The following is a 22188-nucleotide window of genomic DNA, read 5'->3' on the forward strand; positions in this document are numbered from 1 at the left end:
GAAAAGTTATAAAAATGGACAATGAAATGACTGTGAAACTGTCAAAGGAAGCAAATATAAACATACATACATGTTAATTTTGTTCTGATGGTAACAGCAGTTCTGCGTGGCCTGCCAGTTCCAGTTATGTTCTCGGCGAACACACGGAACTCATATTCTGTGGCTTCCATGAGGCCTCCCAAGGTGAATTGTCTCTCTGTAATTTTCTCCTTGTGACATTTCTTCCAGATGGAGTCCCCTGTTTGGCGATATTCTACCCAGTAGCCAGTGATCTCCTTGCCACCATCACACTCTGGTCTCTCCCATTGAATGCTGATGCTGTCCTTGGTGACAGAGACAACTTCAATTTCTCCAGGCTGGCTTGGCTTGTCTATATGGAAAAGAAGAAACAATATGTACAAAAGTAATTAATAAAGTACCTTAATTATTGTTTGGTAGCTTGCAACGCACTGACATAATTATTATTCATCATTCAGGTAGCATCACCATTTTCTAACATGACAGCAAATTGTTGTAATATAACTTGCAAAAAAGAGAGCAAGCCCTACCAAATGGATCCTTGCAGACAGTTGGTTCTGAGATTTGGCTTGGTTCACTGGTGCCAATGTCATTCTGTGCTAGGATTCGGAATTGATACTCTGCACCTGGAACAAGTCCGGTGACCTGGAACATTGTAGTTGTGATCTGAGTTTTGTTATGACGCACCCATTTCTCTGTGGTGCTCTCTTTGCGATCAATAAAGTATCCCGTTACCCGTGTGCCTCCATCATCCCTTGGTCGGGACCAAGATAGACTGACAGAGCTCTTCATAATGTCAACAATCTCTAGATTGTTTGGAGGTACTGGTGGGTCTGTGGTGGAGAAGTGGAGTGGTATTAATGGGGAGAATGAAAAAGGTAGGACAAGGAGAGTAAAGTGATATCCATTAATGTTTTAATGTAACTTTCAAATCAACATCATCAATTGCCATATCTCATTACTTTCGGATCAGTGGCTCGTATAATAAGTATTATTGGCACAAGTTGTTCACAAACCAAGTGTCCATGTTCAAGTGGAAATTAGGACAGAAATTTGGAATTGGGGCAGGGGGCATTTGAAAATTGGCCAGGGTGCCAGCAACAATTGCCTACTTCATGTGAGACAATGTGGGATTTTTAACGTCTGCTAGAAATTAATGCTGGTAAACTGGTCCCAAGTTTGACATCCCATCCAATCCGATGCTTGCTGCACTCCTTGATGTAATGCTATGCCTGTATGACACCATGATGAGAGTTTTATAGTCGGGTCAGGAAAGTAAAGGAAATGGAACCCCCAGCCATTCAAAATTGCCCCTGTAAATGGAATGGAATAAAAGTCAACCACAATGAGCAGGCTAGCATTACACGTAGATCAGATCATGACCACCCTGACGGTAGATAACAGATGTGCTGGGTTTTCTCCGACAATTCACATTGGCATGACATGAGTTCTCCGGAGCCTAGTTCTAATACATGAAGCTTTAATTTAATATCCTTGATGCTGCTGCCTTCAGCTGAAATTGAACTCATAACCTCGAGGTTTATAATCTAGTGTTCTCACCAAATAGACTGTGAGTGTACTTCCTCTGGGCTATCCTGTTAGCCCAAATCACTTTTGTAATGTATTAGCAATATTTCGTCTGTAAAGCTTCTTTAAAAGTAAATGAAGGCACCACTTACTCAGAGGGGTCTTAGGAATCACAGGTTCCTCAGACTTCAGTGCTTTACTGACACCAAATTGATTTTCAGCAGACACACGGAAGTGATACTCTGTGTTTTCTTTTAGACCCTTCACAACGAGGGATGTCTCATGGACATTCGAATCCACAGTGTACCAAGCCTGCTTCGGAGATTCTCGCCTCTCAAGGACATATCCTGTAATGTCTGATCCGCCATCATCTGCTGGTGGTTTCCAGCTGACACGCACTGAGCGTGCCTGGATGTCGTCAAACTCAATGGGTCCTTGTGGCATATCAGGTTGCCCAATGACCTTCACCTTAATGTAAGCCACTTTTTTGCCACACTTGTTCTCCAGCACCAAGTCGTAAGTGCCCGAGTCGTCCCGATCAGCAATAGTGATGATGAGCTCAGTATGTGACTCGGATGCCATGATCATGGCATGCTGACTGACGTCTCTACCATCCTTAGTCCACTTGCATATTGGGAAGGGCTTGCCCTTAATGGGTACTGTAAGTTGGATGGTGCTGCCTTTATGAACCACCAGCCCCTCCTGGTACTTGGCATCCAGCTCAAAATCAGGATGCTCTGCAGATAATGAAACAAAAGAAAAATCTTAGCATCCAAAACAAAAAGTACAACAATCAATTAATTTTAAAATCAAGTTTTGGAATTTTTAGTGCATACGTTATTGTTACTTGGAGCATTAAGAAACAAGTTTATATCAAAAGGTAAAGCCATTTAATGTTCCAGTATTCTTTTCCTTTAATATGTATATTACAGTTCAGCATATTTTAAAATTGTTTTCAGAGATGATAAAAAACCTACCAAGCATCTCGGTAGCTTTGACAGTTCCAGGTACTTCTGCCGGCTCTCCAGGTCCTCCAAGATTAATTGCCAGGACTCGGAATCGGTATTCGGCACCCTGAGGTAGTTGCGTGAGTGTGTACTCATGTATCTTGGTTGGGGTAGTATTACACTTTGTCCACTCAAACTGGTCAAGCTTTTGCAGCTGAATGAAGTACCCAGTCACCTTAGACCCTCCTTCATCCTCTGGAGGACTCCAGGCCAATGATATTGAAGTACGAGTTGTGTCCGTGATTCTTGGGTTTTGAGGTTTTCCAGGTGGAGCTGTATATAAAAGGCAATTGTATTGAATGCAAAATATCGATAGGTTTGTTGATTATATTTAAAGGAGTCACGTAAGGATTAACCGAGATATAAATGCAAGCTGCACATGTTTGTATTTCCTCTAGAATTAATCAGCACTCTCTCAACTCATCTCCAGGAACTCACCAATAGGATCGCGGGCTACAGTAGATTTGGAAGGAAGGCTGGGTTTACTGACACCACGTGGGTTGATGGCAGTGACACGGTGCTCATATTCGAGCCCCTCGATAAGGCCAGAAGAACGGAACCGAGTCATTGTGGTGGGAATCTTATTGACACGAACCCAACGATCTGCTTTTATTTCTTTGCGCTCAACAACATACCCAGTTACAGTCGAGCCACCATCATCCATGGGTGTATCCCAGATAATTGTCATACTATCACGTGAGACATCAGACACCGTCGGTCTTGCTGGTGGTCCTGGTACATCTATAAGGTCAGAAAATGAAAACAGGTGTTAGCAATCACTGACTATTTAATACAATAATGCAAAACATAAACATAAATGTTTGTACAAAATATAGTGATATATAATATAAAGTTCTAGATAATATTATTTATTTGAGGAAATTAAATGTATTTTTGAAAAGCAAAACAGCTTTGCATAGCTTACTGATGGCACTCTTTGCAGTCACAACTTCGGATTGTAGATAGGAGCCGATGCCAAAACGGTTCTGCGCTGCTACCCGGAACACATACTCTGTGCCTTCCGTCAACCTGGTAAACTTGAACAAGTTCCGAGTCACTGACTCTGAAACCGGCAGCCAGCCTGGGCGGTGGGCATCACGTTGCTCCACCACATATGAACTGATTACTGCACCACCATCGTTTTCAGGCGGGTCCCAAGAAATGCTGATCGATGTAGCATCCACCTCATCGATACGGATAGGTCCTTTGGGTACCGCTGGCTTGTCTGTGATGATCAGGCAATGGCAGCATATATTGTTATAGTGTTGAACAATTTATTTCTTCACTCAGTAAACAAACAAAAATTGATATTCAATTGGATTACATTACCAAGCAAATGGATTGCTCACCAAGAATAATTACTCGTATGTTCTCTGATACGGAGCCAGTGATGTTCTTCAGTTCCAGAGTATATTCTCCACTATCTTGGATCGTTGTCTCACGAATAATGAGTTTGGTCATCTTTGTTGATATCTCGATCTTGGTGCGCTCACTCTCCTTAACTTTTGTGCCTTCAAAGTACCAAGAGACAGCTGGTGGTGGGCGTCCACTGATGGGAATTTCAAGTTCAACGGGCCTTCCTGCTGGGACGTTGATTGTCCTCTGAGGGAATCCTGTTACGTCAATCTTTGGCATCACTGAAATGGAAACAAATAAGAAATTGAGAACAATTGTAAAATGCCAATGGATTTTGTTTTAAATTTACACATAGAGTTTAAAAAAAATTTAGGAGGTTATTGCACTGCAATCCAAATGTGAGGTGACACTGCGATTATGCAAACAAATACGGTACCTTTAAATTCTCGGATGGTCACAGATGTGATAAGCTCCCGTGGGTCACTGATGCCCTTGTCATTTTGGGCACGGATTCGGAAAAGGTATTCCTCATTTTCATTCAGTGATGTAATTGTGTGCTTTGTCACCTGGGGCTTGACTGAAGTGCACCTCATCCAACGATCGGTGCCAGCACGACAGGCTTCAATGATATAGCTTGTAAGCCGGCTTCCACCATCATGCAGTGGTTTCTCCCATGAAAGTGTGATTGAGGATTTGGTGATATCATCTACCTGCAACATCTGTGGAACTGAAGGTACCTCAGAGATCAGCATGGCATCTGCTGTCTCGCAGGACTCGCCTATGCCGTACATGTTTTCGGCTATCACACGGAAGTAGTAAAAGGTGCCCTCAATTAGGTTTGTGACGCGGTAGAAGGTCTTCGAGCACTTTGTTGTGATTGTCTTAAAGGCACGCATTGTTGCTTCACGTTTTTCCACAATGTAATTATTGACAGGTGCCCCACCATCAATCGTTGGAACCTCCCATGTTAGTGTGGCTGAATCATGTGACACTTCTTTAACAGTCACTGAGCCAGGAGGACCAGGTGAGTCTGAAATAACAAGAGTTACTTGGATCATTGTGACCAAAGGACAAAAAAACTGCTTCATGCAAAATAAAGACAAAAATGGCATTTCCCTCCCCCCCCCCCCCAAAAAAAATATTTGGTTAAAATTGGTTTGAATTGTAAATATTGCACAACGTTTCAGTTCAGTTCAATGCAGTCCCGTTTGGTGTTGTCAATGTTCCTCGACTGGACTGACAGAGATTCACAGCACCTGCTGAATGGGCTGATGAGCAAGGGATATGCTGGGTGCTTTACCGCTGGTTTCTTATTGGTAGTGAAAATGAAGGATTTCAAATTTGCCAAAGCTACCAGCACATAATGACCTACTTTCTTCAAAAGACAGTAGATAATTTAATGTCGACAAGCAAATTATAGCATATGGAACACCTAAATTAACATCCCATCAGATGGATGGCACACTCTAAGACTGCAAATTACGACAATGATCGTTTATAGTCAGATCCGATTCTGTCAATAATTTAACCAAGATGCAAGGTTTAGACAACTCAAATATAAGTAAAATAACAGTCAAAAGTAAAATAACAAAAAGGAGACTTTATTTATCTTTGCAAAAATGAAGGGTCAATCTATTGAGGAAAAAAAACAAAAAAACAAGGTACTGTCCAAGGTATGTTCACAAATAAAAAAATGTCGGAGCTTCAGAACTCAATATGCAAGTCTATCCAATTTGAGGTTTCGTCGAAACGAAACAATCAGAAAATCCAACGTTTCAGCCATGTCGTGGCTTTCATCAGGGTCGAACAAAGACCATGCGTTCACATCTTAAATGCCTTCCTAGAGGGCAGAACAACACAGGCCCGCAATAGACTATGAGAGAGAGGCAACCATCCTGTTCAGGCAAATACGTTGCACTTAGTCTCGTGATCTATTTTAGGTCTGTGTTGCTCCACACATTCAAAAAGAAATCAAGGATTTGAGTTTTTGTTGCTACTGTGACACAAAAAGTATGCCATGGTTAAAAGGTTGGATTTTCTGTGTCTGTCTTTCATGCTAACACGTTGAGTTAATTGCACTTTCTCGGTTCCCATTCCATGATTCTCATTATTTTGTGTGAAGAAGGATTCTCCAAAATGCAAACTGTTCTTCAATTTTATGATTTGAAACAAAACACATTATGCTTCATAATTAATCCACAGTGATGATATTTCAATTTGCAAAATGACTGCAGTCAAAATGTAAGGAACATAATGTTCATACAATATAACTGAAAACAAATATTTTCTACAACTCACCATAAACCCTCACTGTTACCGAAGATGACTTCTTTCCTGCCTGGTTCTCTGCCTCGATGATGTATCTGCCAGCGTCATAACGATTGACCTTGTCGATAGTGAGCAGTGAGTATGATTCAGTCGTTTCAATAAAAGCACGGGCAGCCAAGTCCATGTCTGGCCTGCTCCAGCTGATTTGTGGTTGTGGACGGCCACGAACAAGAACCATCATTCGCAAGCCACAGCCAGCCCGCACCTGTACAATCTTTTTCAGGTCTTGCTCCAGCTCCAGCTCAGGTTGCTCTGCACAAAGCCACAGCCCAAAAGACTGAAATTAGCACTTCAGTAAATTGTTTTCCACATAGATAGCATTTAACGAGTTCAATCTTTCATTGTATTATTTTCAGATGCAATAATACATTCTAAATTATGAGAATCAGTGGAGTTCCTCACCTATTCTGTCGACAGGCTCCACAGCAGCACTTGCTTCTCCAAATTCACCCATACCATTTTCATTGACAGCGGCAATGCGGAAATAGTAGTGCTTTCCAACCGTCGTGTTGGTCGCAGTAAACTCTGGATGGTGAATGAGGGCAGATGTATGCGGCCGGTACCACTCATCCATGTCAGCTTCACGCATTTCCAGCACGTAACCCTTGATATTGCTGCCACCATCATATAGTGGACGAGACCATGCTAGGCTGATGCTACGCCGAGTGGTGTCCACAACACGTGGGATTGGTGGTGCACTTGGAACATCTGCTCGGCAGATGAGAAAAGATACCAGAACATTGTAATCACAGCTCACAAAAATATTGTTCCCTTTCATTCAAAATGAACTGAGAATGCAAAAGGCAAAAATGTAAAGATTGAATTGCTGTGCCTGTAATCTCCATATAGGGGTTACCGAAATTGGAACAGAGCCCTTCCTGGTCTCAGTGTGTGTGTGTGTGTGTGTGTGTGTGTGTGTGTGTGTGTGTGTGTGTGTGTGTGTGTGTGTGTGTGTGTGTGTGTGTGTGTATCCGCGTGTGCGTGGTACATGCAAGTTACTGTTGTCTGCTATCTCCACATGTGGGTTGGTTTCAGGAGGTGAAACCAAGACCGACCAGGTGTATGTGTGTGTGTGTGTGTTGTTGATTGCTATCCTCATATGCGAGTTTCCGAGTGTCGAATGGAGTCCTCCCAGGGTGGGCTCAAAGTATCCACCTTCATTTCAGTAAGGGGTCACGATTCATGGACCAAGCTGTGAAGTTTTCTGTTCTCAGTTTTGTGCCGAGGGCTCTCTTAAGAATCGTCGCTGAGCCCCGGACAGCTTCCAACTGTAGTTCGTTGGGATGGTTTTTAATATCTCTGTGAGGGTCTTTGTCATCATTCCTGTAACTCCAACTTTCACTGGTACAATGTTGGCAATCTTCAGCTTCCAGGATCTTTTTACTTCATTCTTAAGGTCTTTGAATTTGGTCATTTTCTTGATTTCTGCTTCGTTTAGTCCAAAATCACTGGTATTAACACCTCACTTAGCAATGCCGCCTTCTCTCATTTTTGTACCTCAGAATGATATCTGGTGGCAATGCTTTGTTTTCGATGTTCACGCTCGATGGGATCATTAGGTCGCATGTGAGCGGTACTTCCATGTTTTCAGGCCATGCTTTTGGTTAATGTTCCCACAAATTTTCTGGAAGTGGGACATCAAAGTTTTTGCAGATGTGCCAGCAGATTACATTATAAACCCTGTTGGGTCATTGTGTGTACAGCTATTCTGACATGAGATATTTTTGTATTTGTGTTCGGTCATGAAGCATAGCATATCGCTCTTTGCTAATGCCAACTCCACCCCTCACCTATCTCTTTTTTTCTTCTTTTTTGCCCCCCACCTCCCCACCACTCTCTCTGTCTGTCTGTGTGTCCCTTCCTTGCTCCCCCCTCTGAATAAAATGCAGCACTCTCCTCCCACGTGTCTGTGTGTCTCTCTCTCTCTCTCTCTCTCTCTCTCTCTCTCTCTCTCTCTCTCTCTCTCTCTCTCTCTCTCTCTCTCTCTCTCTCTCTCTCTCTCTCTCTCTCTCTCTCTCTCTCTCTCTCTCTCTCTCTCTCTCTATCTCTCTCTCTTGCAGTATATAGCAACATTTCATGAGGCGTTGCTCTCCCCACCTCCACCACCCTTCCTCAATCTTCTCCCCTTCCAAGCTTCCCCTTCTTAACCCATTCCTCACTTCCCCTCCCCCTCTCTCTGCCCCTCCCTTCCCTCTATCCTCTCTGTCTCCCCTCCCCCTCTCTCCCCCTCTCTCTTTCTCTACCCCCCCTCCCCTTCACACCACCGTCAGCGAAGCGACGGGTTGTATTTTCTAGTTTTAAATAAAGAACCTTTTTATTCTTTATGTTTGGAGCAAACCAATAGCATTACTCTCGCATGTGATTCAGGAACTTGAATTTTGCACACGCACGCACGCAGGCACGCACGCACGCACGCACACACACACACACACACACACACACACACACACACACACACACACACACACACACACACACACACACACACACACCTAATGAACAAACTTTAAAAGGCTGTTTAAATGGGTTTATATTTTTACTCTCAAGTGCATTTTCTTTAACAACTGCAATGCATAATTAAACAAATTTGAAAGGGGCGAGATGGGGTGGGATATAAAAATTATCTTACATGTTGGTTCCTTGCACAATATGTAGTCGGATGATTCACTTGGCTCACTGCTGCCAGCAGCATTTTCGGCGGAGATGCGGAACTGGTACTCGCATCCTTCCATGAGTCCTGTAACCTTTAGACGAGTGTCATAGACATCACTGCCACGATTAATACGAGTCCAGCGCAAGCTCCGTTTCTCACGCCTGTCCACCAGGTATGTTGTAATTTCACTACCACCATCAGTTTCTGGCTTCTCCCATTCGATAATGATGTGTTCCTTGTTGGCTGCTGTGGCCATTGGAGCTCCAGGAGCAGAAGGAACAGCTATGAGGACAGCATGATTAGTGAGATTTGCATATTGTGATTTTTAAGCAATCGCTGGTGTATATCCACATTCAAAAAGTGTCATTACTGCTTGTTAAATAATAAAAATTGTATGTAAAATAGTTAAGAAAAAAAAATTAGTCAAAACTCCTTGTATTTTCCTTTTTGTTACAGATAGAGTGCATGCACAAAAGTTGAAATCACAGATGATGCATTCTTAAAGAGATAAATCAAGGACAGGAAAACTCACTGAAAGAATTTCTGGCCACGACTGGCACAGACTCCACTGCTTCACCATGCCCATACTTGTTCACAGCTCGTATGCGGAAGATATATTCATTGTTCTTAATCAGACGATAGGCTACACAGGACAATGTCTGGCACTCTGAATCAACAATGGCCCAATTGAGTCGTGTTGTCTCACGTCTCTCCACCAGGTAGTGAGTGATTTCAGCTCCACCATCCTCTTCAGGAGGCTCCCAACTAAGTGTGCACTTCTCTTCCGTGATTCGGCTGATGTGTATCGGGGCCTTCACAGGTCCAGGATTGTCTGTCAGGGGGGGAAATAAGGGGAGAGAGGAGGCGAAGAAGGAAAAGTTGGAATTTAAATATTTTATGACATTGTCAAAGCTTTCCTCGTTTTATAATTTCCTGGGAAACAAAAACAACCAATTTAACTCATAATCTATGTAGAAGTCGGGAATACTGGGGGCCATTAAAGAAGTACGAGAATTGTTTGTAATTCGTACTTCATATATTTTTTCCTAAAACAATTTAGACCTTCATCAAAAAGGTAATGTGCACTTCATCAAACAGTAAGCAAATTAATAAAGAAGGAGCACGATACTCAAATCCAACAAATCTAACCATTTTCTTTGATCATGCCGATTCATATTTGAACTGGTCATGTGTGTAGGACAATAGGTGATATATGCTTATAATTTACAAGAGGCGTTTTTCAAAAGTTATAAAGTGGATGAAACAAAGGAAGTTAATTATGAGTTTTGAAGTGCAACATTCGTTGTAATTCAATTTTGTAAGATATCAGTTTTTACCGATGGAACTTACCAAGAACTTTTATGGTCACTGTTGCACTCTTCATACCACTTTCATTGCGGACGGTGAGGATATATTTGCCACTGTCATTGCGATCGCAGAACTTGATGATGGCAATAGCCCGTTTGCTGGTGTACTGTAGCGAAACCTTGTCACTAACTTCCAGCTCGTTTTCTCCCTTGGACCAGAAGACTTGCGGATCAGGCTTGCCGCCTACTGCTGCATCAAGCACCAGGTCAGAGCCTGCACGAATTGTGACTACTTCACCCAGAAGTCTACTCTCCAACTGCGCTTTGGGTGGCACTGAAGAGATAAGAGAGAAGGTCACAAGGTTTCCAACAAAATGCTCTTAAAGCTCACTTTGAAAGGTATATACCATGGAAAGTAAAATAATATTGTTTGCTACTATGTTCATAGTTACCATTCTCATCCTTGCAGGTAACAGCTCCAGTTGATTCAGATGGTTTGCTGATTACGCCAGCAGAATTCCTGGCAAGCACACGGAACTCGTACACCTCATCTTCACTCAGACCTGTAATGGTGTACAAGGTGTCTGGGATATTTGTGTAATTGCATTTCAGCCAACGACCCTCGCCTTCCTCGTTGTATGGCTTGCGCTCCACAATGTATCCTACAAGTTTGCTTCCACCATCTGACAGTGGTACAGTCCACTTGATGGACACACTCGAACGTGACACATCTGTAACTTCAGGTCTTCCAGGTGGGTCTGTGCACAAACATAATGTTACTTTTTAATGGCTGGCCAACCAAACAATCACTGATATTGCCTAATACTATGTATTTGTCATTTGTTATTATATATATATATATATATATATATATATATATATATATATATATATATATATATTACTATAAAATACACACTCACCAACAGGGTTCTGTGCTATGATTGGCTTTGATGCCTCACTCGGTTTGCTCATCCCTGCTGCGTTCATTGCATAGATGCGGAACTGGTACTCAAGGCCTTCCACCAAACTGGTAACCTTGTAATTGCACTCCAGACAGGGGAGGTTGTTTTCTTTCACCCACAAGATGCTGTTACGCTCCTTCTTTTCGATCCAGTATCCTGTGACCTTGCTGCCTCCATCATGATATGGCTCTTCCCACCTAATAGCCATTGCTGTGGCTGACACGAAGTACACTTCGGGGTGTGTTGGTGCACTTGGTGGCACTGTGAGCAAAATACAAGAGTTCTAATCAGTTCAACATAGTTACCATGGAAATCAGCTTCATTCTTAAATCAGCTTTTAAACATTTTCCAGTTTTCGATGCTCCAAAAGCAAAATAAAGTCAAATATATAGTCCACGAATAATACCTTGAGTGAAACAATACTTACAGAATGGATGCTCAGCAATTACAGCATTTGACTCCACTGCACGGCTGCATCCAAAACGATTCTCAGCAGTCACACGGAATGTGTACTCCATGTACTTGGCAAGGTGGGTGACTTTGATTTGTGTCCTCTTGACACTTGAGTTGACTAGCTGCCAGAACGAACTGCCTGATTCACGTTTCTCAACAATATAGTTAGTTATGGGGCTCCCACCATCATCTTCTGGCTCATTCCAGGAAAGCACACATGATTCTACCGTCATGGAACTCACATTGATATGACCGCTGATAGGCCCAGGTTTCCCAAATACGTTGACCATAACAGCAAATGACATTACACCTGTACTGTTTTCAAGGACAATGTTATATCGTCCTGAATCAGCTCGCATGCTGTCCTTCACTGTGAGCATTGTGCGCTCCTTTGTTGTCTTGATTTTAATCCGCTCTGTAGTTTTCAGTCGTACATCGTCATGTTTCCACATAACCTTGGGAAGAGGACGTCCAGTGTACGGAACATCGATGGAGAATGTGGCACCTGCCTTGCAACTGATCTTTCTATCAGGGATTCCACTGAAGTCAACTTCAGGCTCAATAAGTGGTTCCTTGATGATAACTGAAGAAAAGGCTTCTCTTGGTTCACTGTACCCAGCATCATTCTTCGCCCTGACACGAAGCTCATACTCAGAGTTCTCCACAAGTCCATCAATAGTGGCTGTTAATTGTTTGGTTTGAATGACCTCCAACCAGTGATCAGATCCCTTCTGCTTCATCTCAATCATGTAAGAGGAAATGCGACTACCTCCATCATGGTCTGGCTTTGTCCAAGCCAAAGACACTGATGTGCGAGTTGTATCAACCACTTTGAGGTGCTTTGGTGGAGCAGGTTCTTCTGAGGTGACAACTGGTTCAGGAGTCTCATATGGTTCACCCACACCGTTTTCATTTTCTCCCATTATTCGGAAGAAGTAAGGCACCCCCTCAGTGAGATCGGTTACTTTGTAGATCAAGCGACTTGTCTGTTCAGTGATGGTTTGCCAGCTCCGGCGAGTTGCCTCTCGCTTTTGAATGATGTAATTATAAACCCGAGCTCCACCGTCATTATCCGGGACATCCCACATCATAGTGAGGCGACCTCTCATCACGTCCTTGAAGGTTATAGGACCTGGGGGTCCAGGGGTATCCAGAACTTTTACTGTGAGGGTGATTGCCTTTTTACCACTCGTATTATCCAGGCTGAGGGTATACTTTCCAGAGTCATCACGATTGCAGTTCTCAACGATCAGGATACTTTGTTTATCAGTTGTGTGAATGTGAGCTCGCATGCCCAGATCTGAATCTGGCTTTGTCCAAATGGCCACAGGCACAGGGCGTCCTTTGAAAGCGACCTGCAACTTGATTGTTTCTCCAGATTTGACAATGTGTGTCTGTTTGAAGCTGGCATCAATGTCAATCTCAGGAGAAGACAGTTTGTCAGAAGCTTGTACAGTAGCTGGAACTTCACAAGGTTCACCTTTGCCAGCAGAGTTCACAGCACAGACACGGAATCGGTACTCCTCACCTGCTTTAAGGTCCTCAACAGTGTAGTTAGTAAAGACACATGCCTCGGGATTGACTTTGTGCCACTCATCTAGTCCTGCTTTGCATTTTTCAATGACATAACCAATAATCTCAGCGCCACCATCAAAGGCTGGTGTTGTCCATTCTAGGCTCACCGTTTTCTTGGTTGTGTCCATCACCTTCACCACAGTTGGAGCTGTCGGGGGATTCACAGGTGCTTTGCACTTGATTAGTCGTGACGCATCACTGGCGGGCCCAATCCCGGCATCATTTTCTGCCATAACACGGAACTCGTACTCATTGCCTTCAATAAGGCCGGTTACACGGAACCTTCCCTCAGTGATAGCTCTCTTGCTGTAAACTTTCACCCAGTGCAAGCTCTTCTTCTCACGCCGTTCCAAAATGTATTGTTGAATTTCATTGCCACCATCAGACTTGGGTCTTGCCCAGTTCACTGTTATGGTGTCGCCAGTCACAATCGAAGCTTCTGGTGTTCCAGGTGCACCAGGAACCGCTGAAAAGAAAGAAATGTCAAAAACCTATAGTTTTCAATACTTTTATAATATCACAACCTACAAGTAACAACATGGGAAGCATTGCTTAAATATTTTACATTGGAAGGTAAAATCAATACTTACTAAACTGAACCTTGGCAACTACAGGCTCTGAGTCCAGTGGCCTGCCCATGCCAAATTTGTTGACGGCACAGATGCGGAACTGATACTCGTTGTTCAAGATGAGTTTAGTGATGCCATAAGAACATGCCTCACAGCGGTCAGTTACCAGAACCCAGGAAACTCGAGAGGTTTCACGCTTCTCAATGGCATAGTGTGTGATTGCTGAGCACCCATCGTTATCGGGTGGTTCCCACCACATGCTCAGCGTTGTTCCTGCGATGTTGGTGAAGCGAATCGGCCCCAATGGTTGACCAGGAGTGTCTGTAAGTTAAGAGAAGTTTTAAGAAAAGCTTTGAGTATGCTCAAGGTAGCAGAAACAAACACTGAACAAAACATGTTAACAAAATATAACTAAAACATTTTAATAGCACAAGTTATACATTTTTTCCACATTTTTCAGTCAAACTTCATGGGTGACATAGACTACTATAATTATTGCTTCCTCCCTCAAGATAAATAATTATATTCCAACCACACTATTTGGAAAACCTCACACATACCATGGACTCTGACTGTGATTTCTTCACTCTTTGTACCAGAATCATTCTTAGCCTCAACTTTGTACACGCCACGGTGGTCACGGGAGCAGTCACGGATAAATGCTTTGCTAGAACCAATGGACGTCGTCACTTCAATGCCCATATGTTTGTCGATTTCATTCCCATCCTTGTACCAGGTGACTGTCGGTGCTGGTCTGCCAGTGATTACTGCGCGGATACTCGTGCTGTCACCCGCTTTCACTGTCTGACCCTCGCGTTGTTCAAGAAACTCCACATTCGGTGGAACTGCGGTGGAAGAGAAAGAATGATTGGAGTTTTATTCAAAGAGTGCCAACAAAAAGTTAACTTCCAAACAATGTAGTATAGTACATTGACATAACCATTGAACATCTACAAGCATTATTTATACATTATCTGCACACTATTTTATTTTATGTTGTGAAGTCATCTTTCATATTGAATCGACTACAATACAAAACCAAGATATTTCAATATACCCAAATGGCATTACTTTGAGGAATTCTTGTTCGATAAATAAAACAAACATGTAAGAAAGCCTGGTTAGCGAGTTACCTATCTGTTTCACCAAACCAACAATGAAGTTTATACATATATTTAAACACAGTTCCAACTCATTACAGTGTAATAATCATGTTTTGCTTATATTGTCAGCTGTCGCAATATCTTGAATGATGTTCACTGAGGCTGTTTTGTATTTTCAAGCCCAATGAAAGACTTTCCATTGATGGATGTTATAATTATTTATTGTAATGAAACGCAAGACCAAGAAGGAACCTGTTGAAGTAAAGAGCAAAGATGGGAGTCATCAGGATTAACCTGGATAGGATTCAGGTTTCAGCCGCTACTCCACAACCCTCAAAACCCATCCAGGTGCAGCCAAGTGAGCCTTACAGAAAAATTTCTGCAAGAATTCACTTCTCCTTAGAGAGATAGATAATTAAGAAGCAAATGAAGGATTTTGTGTCTGAAATACACTTACCACTTTCATCCCTGGTCACAATGTAGCCTGATGACTGGGAAGGTGGACTGATTGTCCCAACGGCATTTCGAGCAATCACTCTGAACTCGTAGCGGTCTCCAGAGCTCAGGCCAGTGACTGTGTACAGGCATTTGCTGACGTCAGTGAAGTTGCACCTCAGCCAGCGACCTCCACTTTGACGCCTCTCAACTGTGTATGCCACAATCTTTACACCACCATCCCGAAGTGGTGCTTCCCACTTGAGAGTGACTGACTCACGGGTGATGTCGATATAGTCTGGTGTACCTGGAGGATCTGCAGAAGAGGTGTAAAGCAATGCCTATATTATAAAAACTATCATTTTATTGGAGAGATTATGAAGTTTCGAGCATGTTCTTTCAACAGAATTATAATCTACAGAAGGATGATGAGATATCAAAGTGTCTTTTATGCCCAGTATTAAATATTATGCATTGTTCATCAGTTAATTATTTCAACCTTAACAGTGGCAACTTAGAGAAATATGTAATATTTGCACATTAATTGTTTTACATTGTTCAAGTGATAACAAGCAAAAGTTTATTTTGTATTTTTTTTATAAAGTCAGAAAACTTACCAACTGGTGAAACTGCAAGGACATGTTTATTGGGATCACTCGCTGGTCCCAGGCCAACACTGTTCTCCGCATACACACAGAACTGGTACTCCAGGCCTTCGAGAAGTCCTGTCACCCTGTATTCTCTGTTGCTAATGATATGCTTATTCACCCTCTGCCAAAGTATGCTGTTGCGCTCTTTCCTATCAACATGGTAACCTGTGATTTCAGCACCACCATCATAAACTGGTTTGTCCCAGGTAATGGTCATTCCATCAGATGTGATATTAAACACAACTGGGCGACTTGGTGGGCCTGGCACTCTGAACTGATGTTTGGCCACAACTGCAGTTGAAATGAGTGGTTCGCTCACCCCAAGACGATTTTCGGCACATATACGGAAGCTGTACTCTGCACCCTTCAAGAGGTTGGGAACCTTAAAGGTTGTTCTTGCCACGCTAGCAGAAACCATTTTCCACTGTGTCTGTGATGATTCACGCTTCTCCACAGTATAGGATGTAACCTCACTTCCCCCATCATCCTCTGGTGCCTGCCAGGAGATTATTACACTGTCAGACTTAATCTCAGCAAAGTTCACTGGTGCTTTTAGCTTTGATGGAGGTCCAAGTGTGATGAGGGTTAGCGCAAATGTTTTCCTGGACACACCACTGTCAAGAATCAAGGTGTATTTTCCACCATCTTTTTTATTAACATTTTTTATTGAGAAGTTGATGCGGCTTTCCATTTTCTTGACTCTGACTCGATCAGTTTCCTTGATTGGAAGGTTGTCCTTTGTCCATTGCATTGAAGGGCGTGGTTTTCCTTTGTATGGAATCTCAACATTCATGTTATTTCCAATGCGAACAATTATCTGTTTGTTTGGTATATCCGAGAGATCTGCCTCTGGTTCAATGATGTAGTCTTTAACCTGAATGGGTCCACAAACAGTGCCTTCACTTAAGCCTTTTTCATTTTTTGCAAACACTTGAAACTCCATGAAAGACATCTCTTTAAGATTTGTTACTTCAAATTCATGGGACTTTGTTGTGCCCGCTGTTTCCCAATGGTCTCCACCCTTCACCCTCTTCTCAACTACATAATCAGTTACTAGGCTGCCACCATCATGCTCAGGCTTTGTCCAATGTATAATTACAGAGGTCTTGGTGGAATCCTTCATGTTCAGGTCTTTTACTGGACCTGGAATCTCACTTGGGTTGACAGGATCTACGGCCTCATGAGGTGCACCAATTCCATATTCATTTTCTGCAAGGATACGGAAGAAGTACGATAGCTTTTCTGACAGTCCTGTAACTTTGAATGATGTTGTGACACATTTTGTGGTCACCATTGACCATGCCCTTTTGGTGGTGTCTCTCTTTTCGATAATGTAGTTCACAACCTCAGCTCCACCGTTGTTCTCAGGGGGATCCCAAGTGAGAGTGACTGTGCCAAGGCTTACATTTTTGTACTTCAGGTTATGGGAACTTCCAGGTGTATCTTGGACCTTCACGATAACAAATGTTGATTTGGCTTCACCCACACCATTATCAAGTGTCAGGACATACTTTCCAGTGTCATTGCGAGTGACCTCATTTATGTTAAGATGGGTGGAAGAGTCTGTGTTGACAATTTCATATCTGATATCCTCAGTGATAGTATGATCATCTTTCTTCCAGGTAATAGTGGGAGTTGGGCGGCCGCTGAAAGGTAATAAAATTTCAACGTTTTGGCCTGCCTTGACAGTAAAAGATTGTCTCAGAGCAGCATCAAGATCAATCTGTGGTGACTCTGCAAAATACAAAAAATTACAGCAAATTAATGAATGCCGAATGTATTGTTTTTTTACATTTCACTTTTAATATCGAGGAAAGTACAAATGAAAACACGTGGTGTTATTTTTTTTGTCATACCGAGAATGTCTTTTGCTTGCACTGGTTCTGAAAGTTCTAGCGGTTTTCCTGCTCCTGCTTCATTGACTGCTGATACACGGAACAGGTACAATATTCCTGGAGTCAAGGGAGCGACAACATATTCCGTTGTTCTGACTTCTCCTTTAACGCTGACAACAGACCACGCTTCTTCCTCAACCTCCTTCTTTTCCACAATATACGAGGTGACTTTCCGGCCACCATCATACACTGGCGGGCTCCAAGCCAATGTGACAGACGTTTTGGTGCTGTCCACAACCTTGATCTTGTTTGGTGCACTGGGTGTGTCTGACAAAAACAAAATTGCCGGAAGCAAATCAAGTCTTTAAATAATGTAGATTGCAAACGTTTTCAATTTGATATTGAAATCTGAAGAACAAGAATATTGTCTTGCCTAATTCATATTTTATTTATTCCAGCTCCATCAGTAGTACTACAACAATAAACTATACCAATAGATTATATATTTAAATATTATGAGATCATACCAATTGGGTCTTCAGCCTTCACAAGTTCACATGGTTCAGAGAAAGCTCCATTTCCTGCAGCATTCATGGCACAGACCTTGTATTGATATTCAAAGCCCTCTGTGAGACCAGAAACCTTCTGCCTAGTATCACGGATGGAATCTTTGCCAATTTTTACCCAACGCAAGCTCTTCTTTTCTCTCCGCTCCAAAATGTAACCTGAAACCTCATTTCCACCATCCGCAGTGGGTCTCTTCCAGGTCACTGTCATGGAATGTTTGGTTACAATTGTAACCTCTGGGGTGCTTGGAGGTCCCGGTGTAACTGTGAATGAAAAGAAAAAAACGTTTATATCGTTTGGAAATAACAATCGAGACAACTTTGTGTGTCATTGAAATTCAGTAAAATATTGAATATGGAGTAGTATCATTAACTGTTTCAAAAAATTTGTTTTAGTTTTCTTTTATGTGTTAATTCTGAGTTTAAAGATCCTACATTGTTATTCATTGAATGTAAATGCTTTTCACGAAATTCAACTTACCAAAACTGTTTTTGGCAACAATAGTCTCGGAGTCAAGAGGATCTCCTGCTCCATACTTGTTGACAGCTTTGACTCGTAACTGATATTCATTGCCCTTTATGAGCTTTGGCACGGTGATGCTTAGGTCTTGGTGATCTTCACTAACAATGACCCATGCGACACGGCTGGTTTCACGTTTTTCAACAATATAGTGACTAATTGCTGCACCACCATCCTCACTTGGAGGCTCCCACATTATCAAGGCCTTCTCAGCTGTTACAGTTTTGAATTGTATTGGGCCACCTGGACGACCTGGGGTGTCTGCAAGACAAACGGTACAATTGAAATTAAAATTTTTTTTGTTGATATATCAAATAAACCACCTGCAGATGGCAGGTACGGATGAAAGGAGATAAATCATCCACTTACCAAGGACTTGTAGCTTAATTGTTGCTGATGTTTTACCAATGGCATTGCTGAGCAGCAGGGTATAGTTTCCAGTGTTTGATTTTGTGACATCTTTAAGGAGGAGAGAAGCACAGTCAGTCATGTTCTCAATGAATAACTGGGAAGTGGTCTGCAGCTCTTTGCCATCTTTGCTCCATTCAGCTGTTGGCAAAGGCTTGCCAGAGAAAGGCAACGTGACTTTAATGGTGCTGTCTGCCCTTATTTTGACAACATCCAGATATTCTGCCGGTAAGTCAATGACAGGTGCACCTTGTGGGAGAAAATGGAGTAGGGTAAGTAGAGTCGCAAACACATATTTAAATATTTCTTGGTATGACTGAGATGATCCTGAAATTTCTCCACAAACCAAATGGAATAAAAAAGTAAAGTATTAGTAAAATAAAATTTCAATTGAGTGAGAATTGAAAAGTGTTTTTCTTGAACATATTTTTGAAAAATTCAGTTATACAATAGAACAGGAGAAAACATGGAAGCAAGGAAAATCAAACTATCAGCGTCATTGGCTTACCAAGTGTGTCCTGACACCTGACAGGACCAACAACTTCAGATGGGTTACTTGATGACCCAACAGCATTCTTTGCACGAACTCTGAACTCGTATTCTGCATCCTTTGAGAGACCAGTGACAGTAAAGAAGGTCTCAGTGATGTTCGTAAAACTGCTCTTTGTCCATCGTCCATTCGGCAAGTCTCGGCGCTCGACAACATATCCAACGATTTTGCAGCCACCATCAAAAGCTGGCTCCTTCCAAGAAAGACTCACAGTCGTCTTTGCAATATCAGTGACTTGGAGATTTCTTGGAGGTTCTAAAAATGCAAATTCATTTCAAACTGTCATCAGTAAATTTTCAACTTTATTAACGAAAGTGAATAAAGTTAAATATACAGTACTTAATAGCTGAATGTTGCAAAGTGGCATGTTATACTCATCACAAAATAATTTTTGCTGAATAATACTACACCTGATATTTCAAGTGCATGACAGATGAAAAAACAAATAAACAAACATAAAAATAAACAAACAAACAAACAAACAAAAAAAACTCACCACAGGCATCAATGGCTAAACTTGGCTCTGAAGGATTGCTAACTTTTCCAACTCCAGCGGCATTTTCTGCATACACCCGGAATTCATAAATGAGACCAGCCATGACGTTGACCTTTAAGTGTATGCTACGGATGAGGGCACGATTCACTCTTTGCCATAGGATGCTGTTTCTGTCCTTCATTTCAAGGTGGTAACCAAGGACAGGGGAGCCTCCATCAGTCACAGGTTGATTCCAGCTCACCACCATGCTCTCCTTGGTTACAGATTTGATCAAAGGAGTAGAAGGAGCTCCAGGTGTTGCTGTTTGACAAATAAAGAAAGCAGAGACTAAATGGGACAAAATACTAGGCGATACTAAGTGATTTAGCATTGGTTACACACAAGTATTTCTTGCTAAGAGCCGACACAAGTCAAAAAATATATTAAAACACTGACTTACTGTAGGGCAGTTTGACAGTAACTGATGCTGAATCCAGATAGTCACTTATTCCAAAGCGGTTCTCTGCCTTGATCCGGAACTGGTACTCTTCTCCTGTAGTCAACCTTGTTACTTTCATGACGTTTCTGGCCACCATTGATGACACATCTGACCATGTACCAGAACTTACGTCACGCTTGGAAATAATATAGTTTGTGACCTGGCTTCCTCCATCATACTCTGGTGGTTCCCACTTCAATGACACACTGTCTTCCATGACGTGACTGATCACAACAGGTCCGATCGGTGGGCCTGGCCTGTCAAGTACCACAATATTTAAGTACGTTGATGCTCTTCCACTGCTGTTAGTAGCTGTGATATCATATTTTCCAGCATCAGCAATGGTACATTCCTTGATACAAACCACACAGGCCTCAGCTGTAGTTTCATAATCAAACCTTAATGAAGGTTTTATGACAACATTATTCTTGGAGAAAATAATTTTTGGGAGCGGTTTGCCAGATATAGGGATATCAAATAATAATTTTGCTCCAGCCTTAACAAATACTGTGTGGTGTGGGAAGTTTTTCAGGTCCAAGTTGGGTTTGTCTGGAAGGAAGATAAATAAACGTGCAGTCAATGCGAGGGAAAATACCAGCAAACTTGGAAGAAAGTCATCACTGAATGTTCCATGAAAAATACAGTTTTTGCAAACAAGATACAGAGGTAATTACAAGTAAAGATTGTGAAAATACAATCATAGAGGTTTAGTAATGAGTGAGGTTGATTTTGAGATGATAAAAAATATTTAAGCCTTTAGCAGTCCTTCTTTATCAATATTGTTCTCTAATCATTCTTTCAATCTAAACGTCATCTCTGCAGCTTTCTATAATGTCTCACGGGCTTTGCATGATAAGCCTACTGGGTAAATTCCTGATTGCAGCAGATCCATTATTAAATTGAGACTGCCCAAAAAAACGTGACATTTCTCAGGGATAATGAAACGACAATAACGGGCCATTATTAACGTACCAAGTTGATCTTTAACCAGCACAGGCATCAACAGCTCTCTGGGTTCACCCAATCCAGCTTCATTTTGGGCCATGACACGGAAGAACAATTCCATGTTCTCCCGAAGGCCTTGAGCAGCATACTGCGTGGTCTTTACAAATGCACAATGTATCCATGCCTGCTTTCCTTTCTCAAGCATCTCCACTACATAGCCTACAATCCGGCTTCCACCATCATGTTCAGGCTTCAGCCAGGAGAGGCAGACGCAGTCCTTGGTGATGCTGGTGACACCAAGTTTTTCAGGAGCTCCCGGTTTTTCTGTGGGTAAGAACAATGGAAAGAAGATTATCAAGGAATAACCAACTACCTGACAAAAGAGATTATTTTAACAAAGATCATATTAACTTCACAATTAAACTGTAAATAAAAATGAAGCAA

The 22188-nt window shown here is 42.1% G+C and overlaps 1 protein-coding gene across 1 annotated transcript in view; it reads right to left on the minus strand.

Moving 5' to 3' along the window:
• Nucleotides 1-22188, minus strand: part of TTN (titin) — a 405491-nt gene that overhangs the window by 13669 nt on the left and 369634 nt on the right. Inside the window, exons 260-287 of the mRNA XM_085850585.1 lie at nucleotides 21772-22068; nucleotides 20761-21348; nucleotides 20322-20621; nucleotides 19784-20080; nucleotides 19237-19524; nucleotides 18829-19128; nucleotides 18309-18611; nucleotides 17803-18108; nucleotides 15914-17680; nucleotides 15319-15612; nucleotides 14319-14603; nucleotides 13780-14079; nucleotides 11589-13655; nucleotides 11120-11422; nucleotides 10649-10954; nucleotides 10240-10530; nucleotides 9422-9721; nucleotides 8866-9171; nucleotides 6639-6944; nucleotides 6207-6488; nucleotides 4345-4938; nucleotides 3902-4189; nucleotides 3478-3777; nucleotides 2991-3293; nucleotides 2523-2825; nucleotides 1698-2282; nucleotides 549-851; nucleotides 71-370 (exon numbers count right to left, since the gene is read on the minus strand). Of these exons, the coding sequence (XP_085706711.1) occupies nucleotides 71-370; nucleotides 549-851; nucleotides 1698-2282; nucleotides 2523-2825; nucleotides 2991-3293; nucleotides 3478-3777; nucleotides 3902-4189; nucleotides 4345-4938; nucleotides 6207-6488; nucleotides 6639-6944; nucleotides 8866-9171; nucleotides 9422-9721; nucleotides 10240-10530; nucleotides 10649-10954; nucleotides 11120-11422; nucleotides 11589-13655; nucleotides 13780-14079; nucleotides 14319-14603; nucleotides 15319-15612; nucleotides 15914-17680; nucleotides 17803-18108; nucleotides 18309-18611; nucleotides 18829-19128; nucleotides 19237-19524; nucleotides 19784-20080; nucleotides 20322-20621; nucleotides 20761-21348; nucleotides 21772-22068 (12462 nt within the window). The remainder of the gene's footprint in view (nucleotides 1-70; nucleotides 371-548; nucleotides 852-1697; nucleotides 2283-2522; nucleotides 2826-2990; nucleotides 3294-3477; nucleotides 3778-3901; nucleotides 4190-4344; nucleotides 4939-6206; nucleotides 6489-6638; nucleotides 6945-8865; nucleotides 9172-9421; nucleotides 9722-10239; nucleotides 10531-10648; nucleotides 10955-11119; nucleotides 11423-11588; nucleotides 13656-13779; nucleotides 14080-14318; nucleotides 14604-15318; nucleotides 15613-15913; nucleotides 17681-17802; nucleotides 18109-18308; nucleotides 18612-18828; nucleotides 19129-19236; nucleotides 19525-19783; nucleotides 20081-20321; nucleotides 20622-20760; nucleotides 21349-21771; nucleotides 22069-22188) is intronic.

This window comes from Eptatretus burgeri, chromosome 2 (genome assembly GCF_056783735.1).
Source record: "Eptatretus burgeri isolate ZD-2024b chromosome 2, Ebu_testis_v1, whole genome shotgun sequence".
In the NCBI taxonomy this organism is placed as follows: domain Eukaryota; kingdom Metazoa; phylum Chordata; class Myxini; order Myxiniformes; family Myxinidae; genus Eptatretus; species Eptatretus burgeri.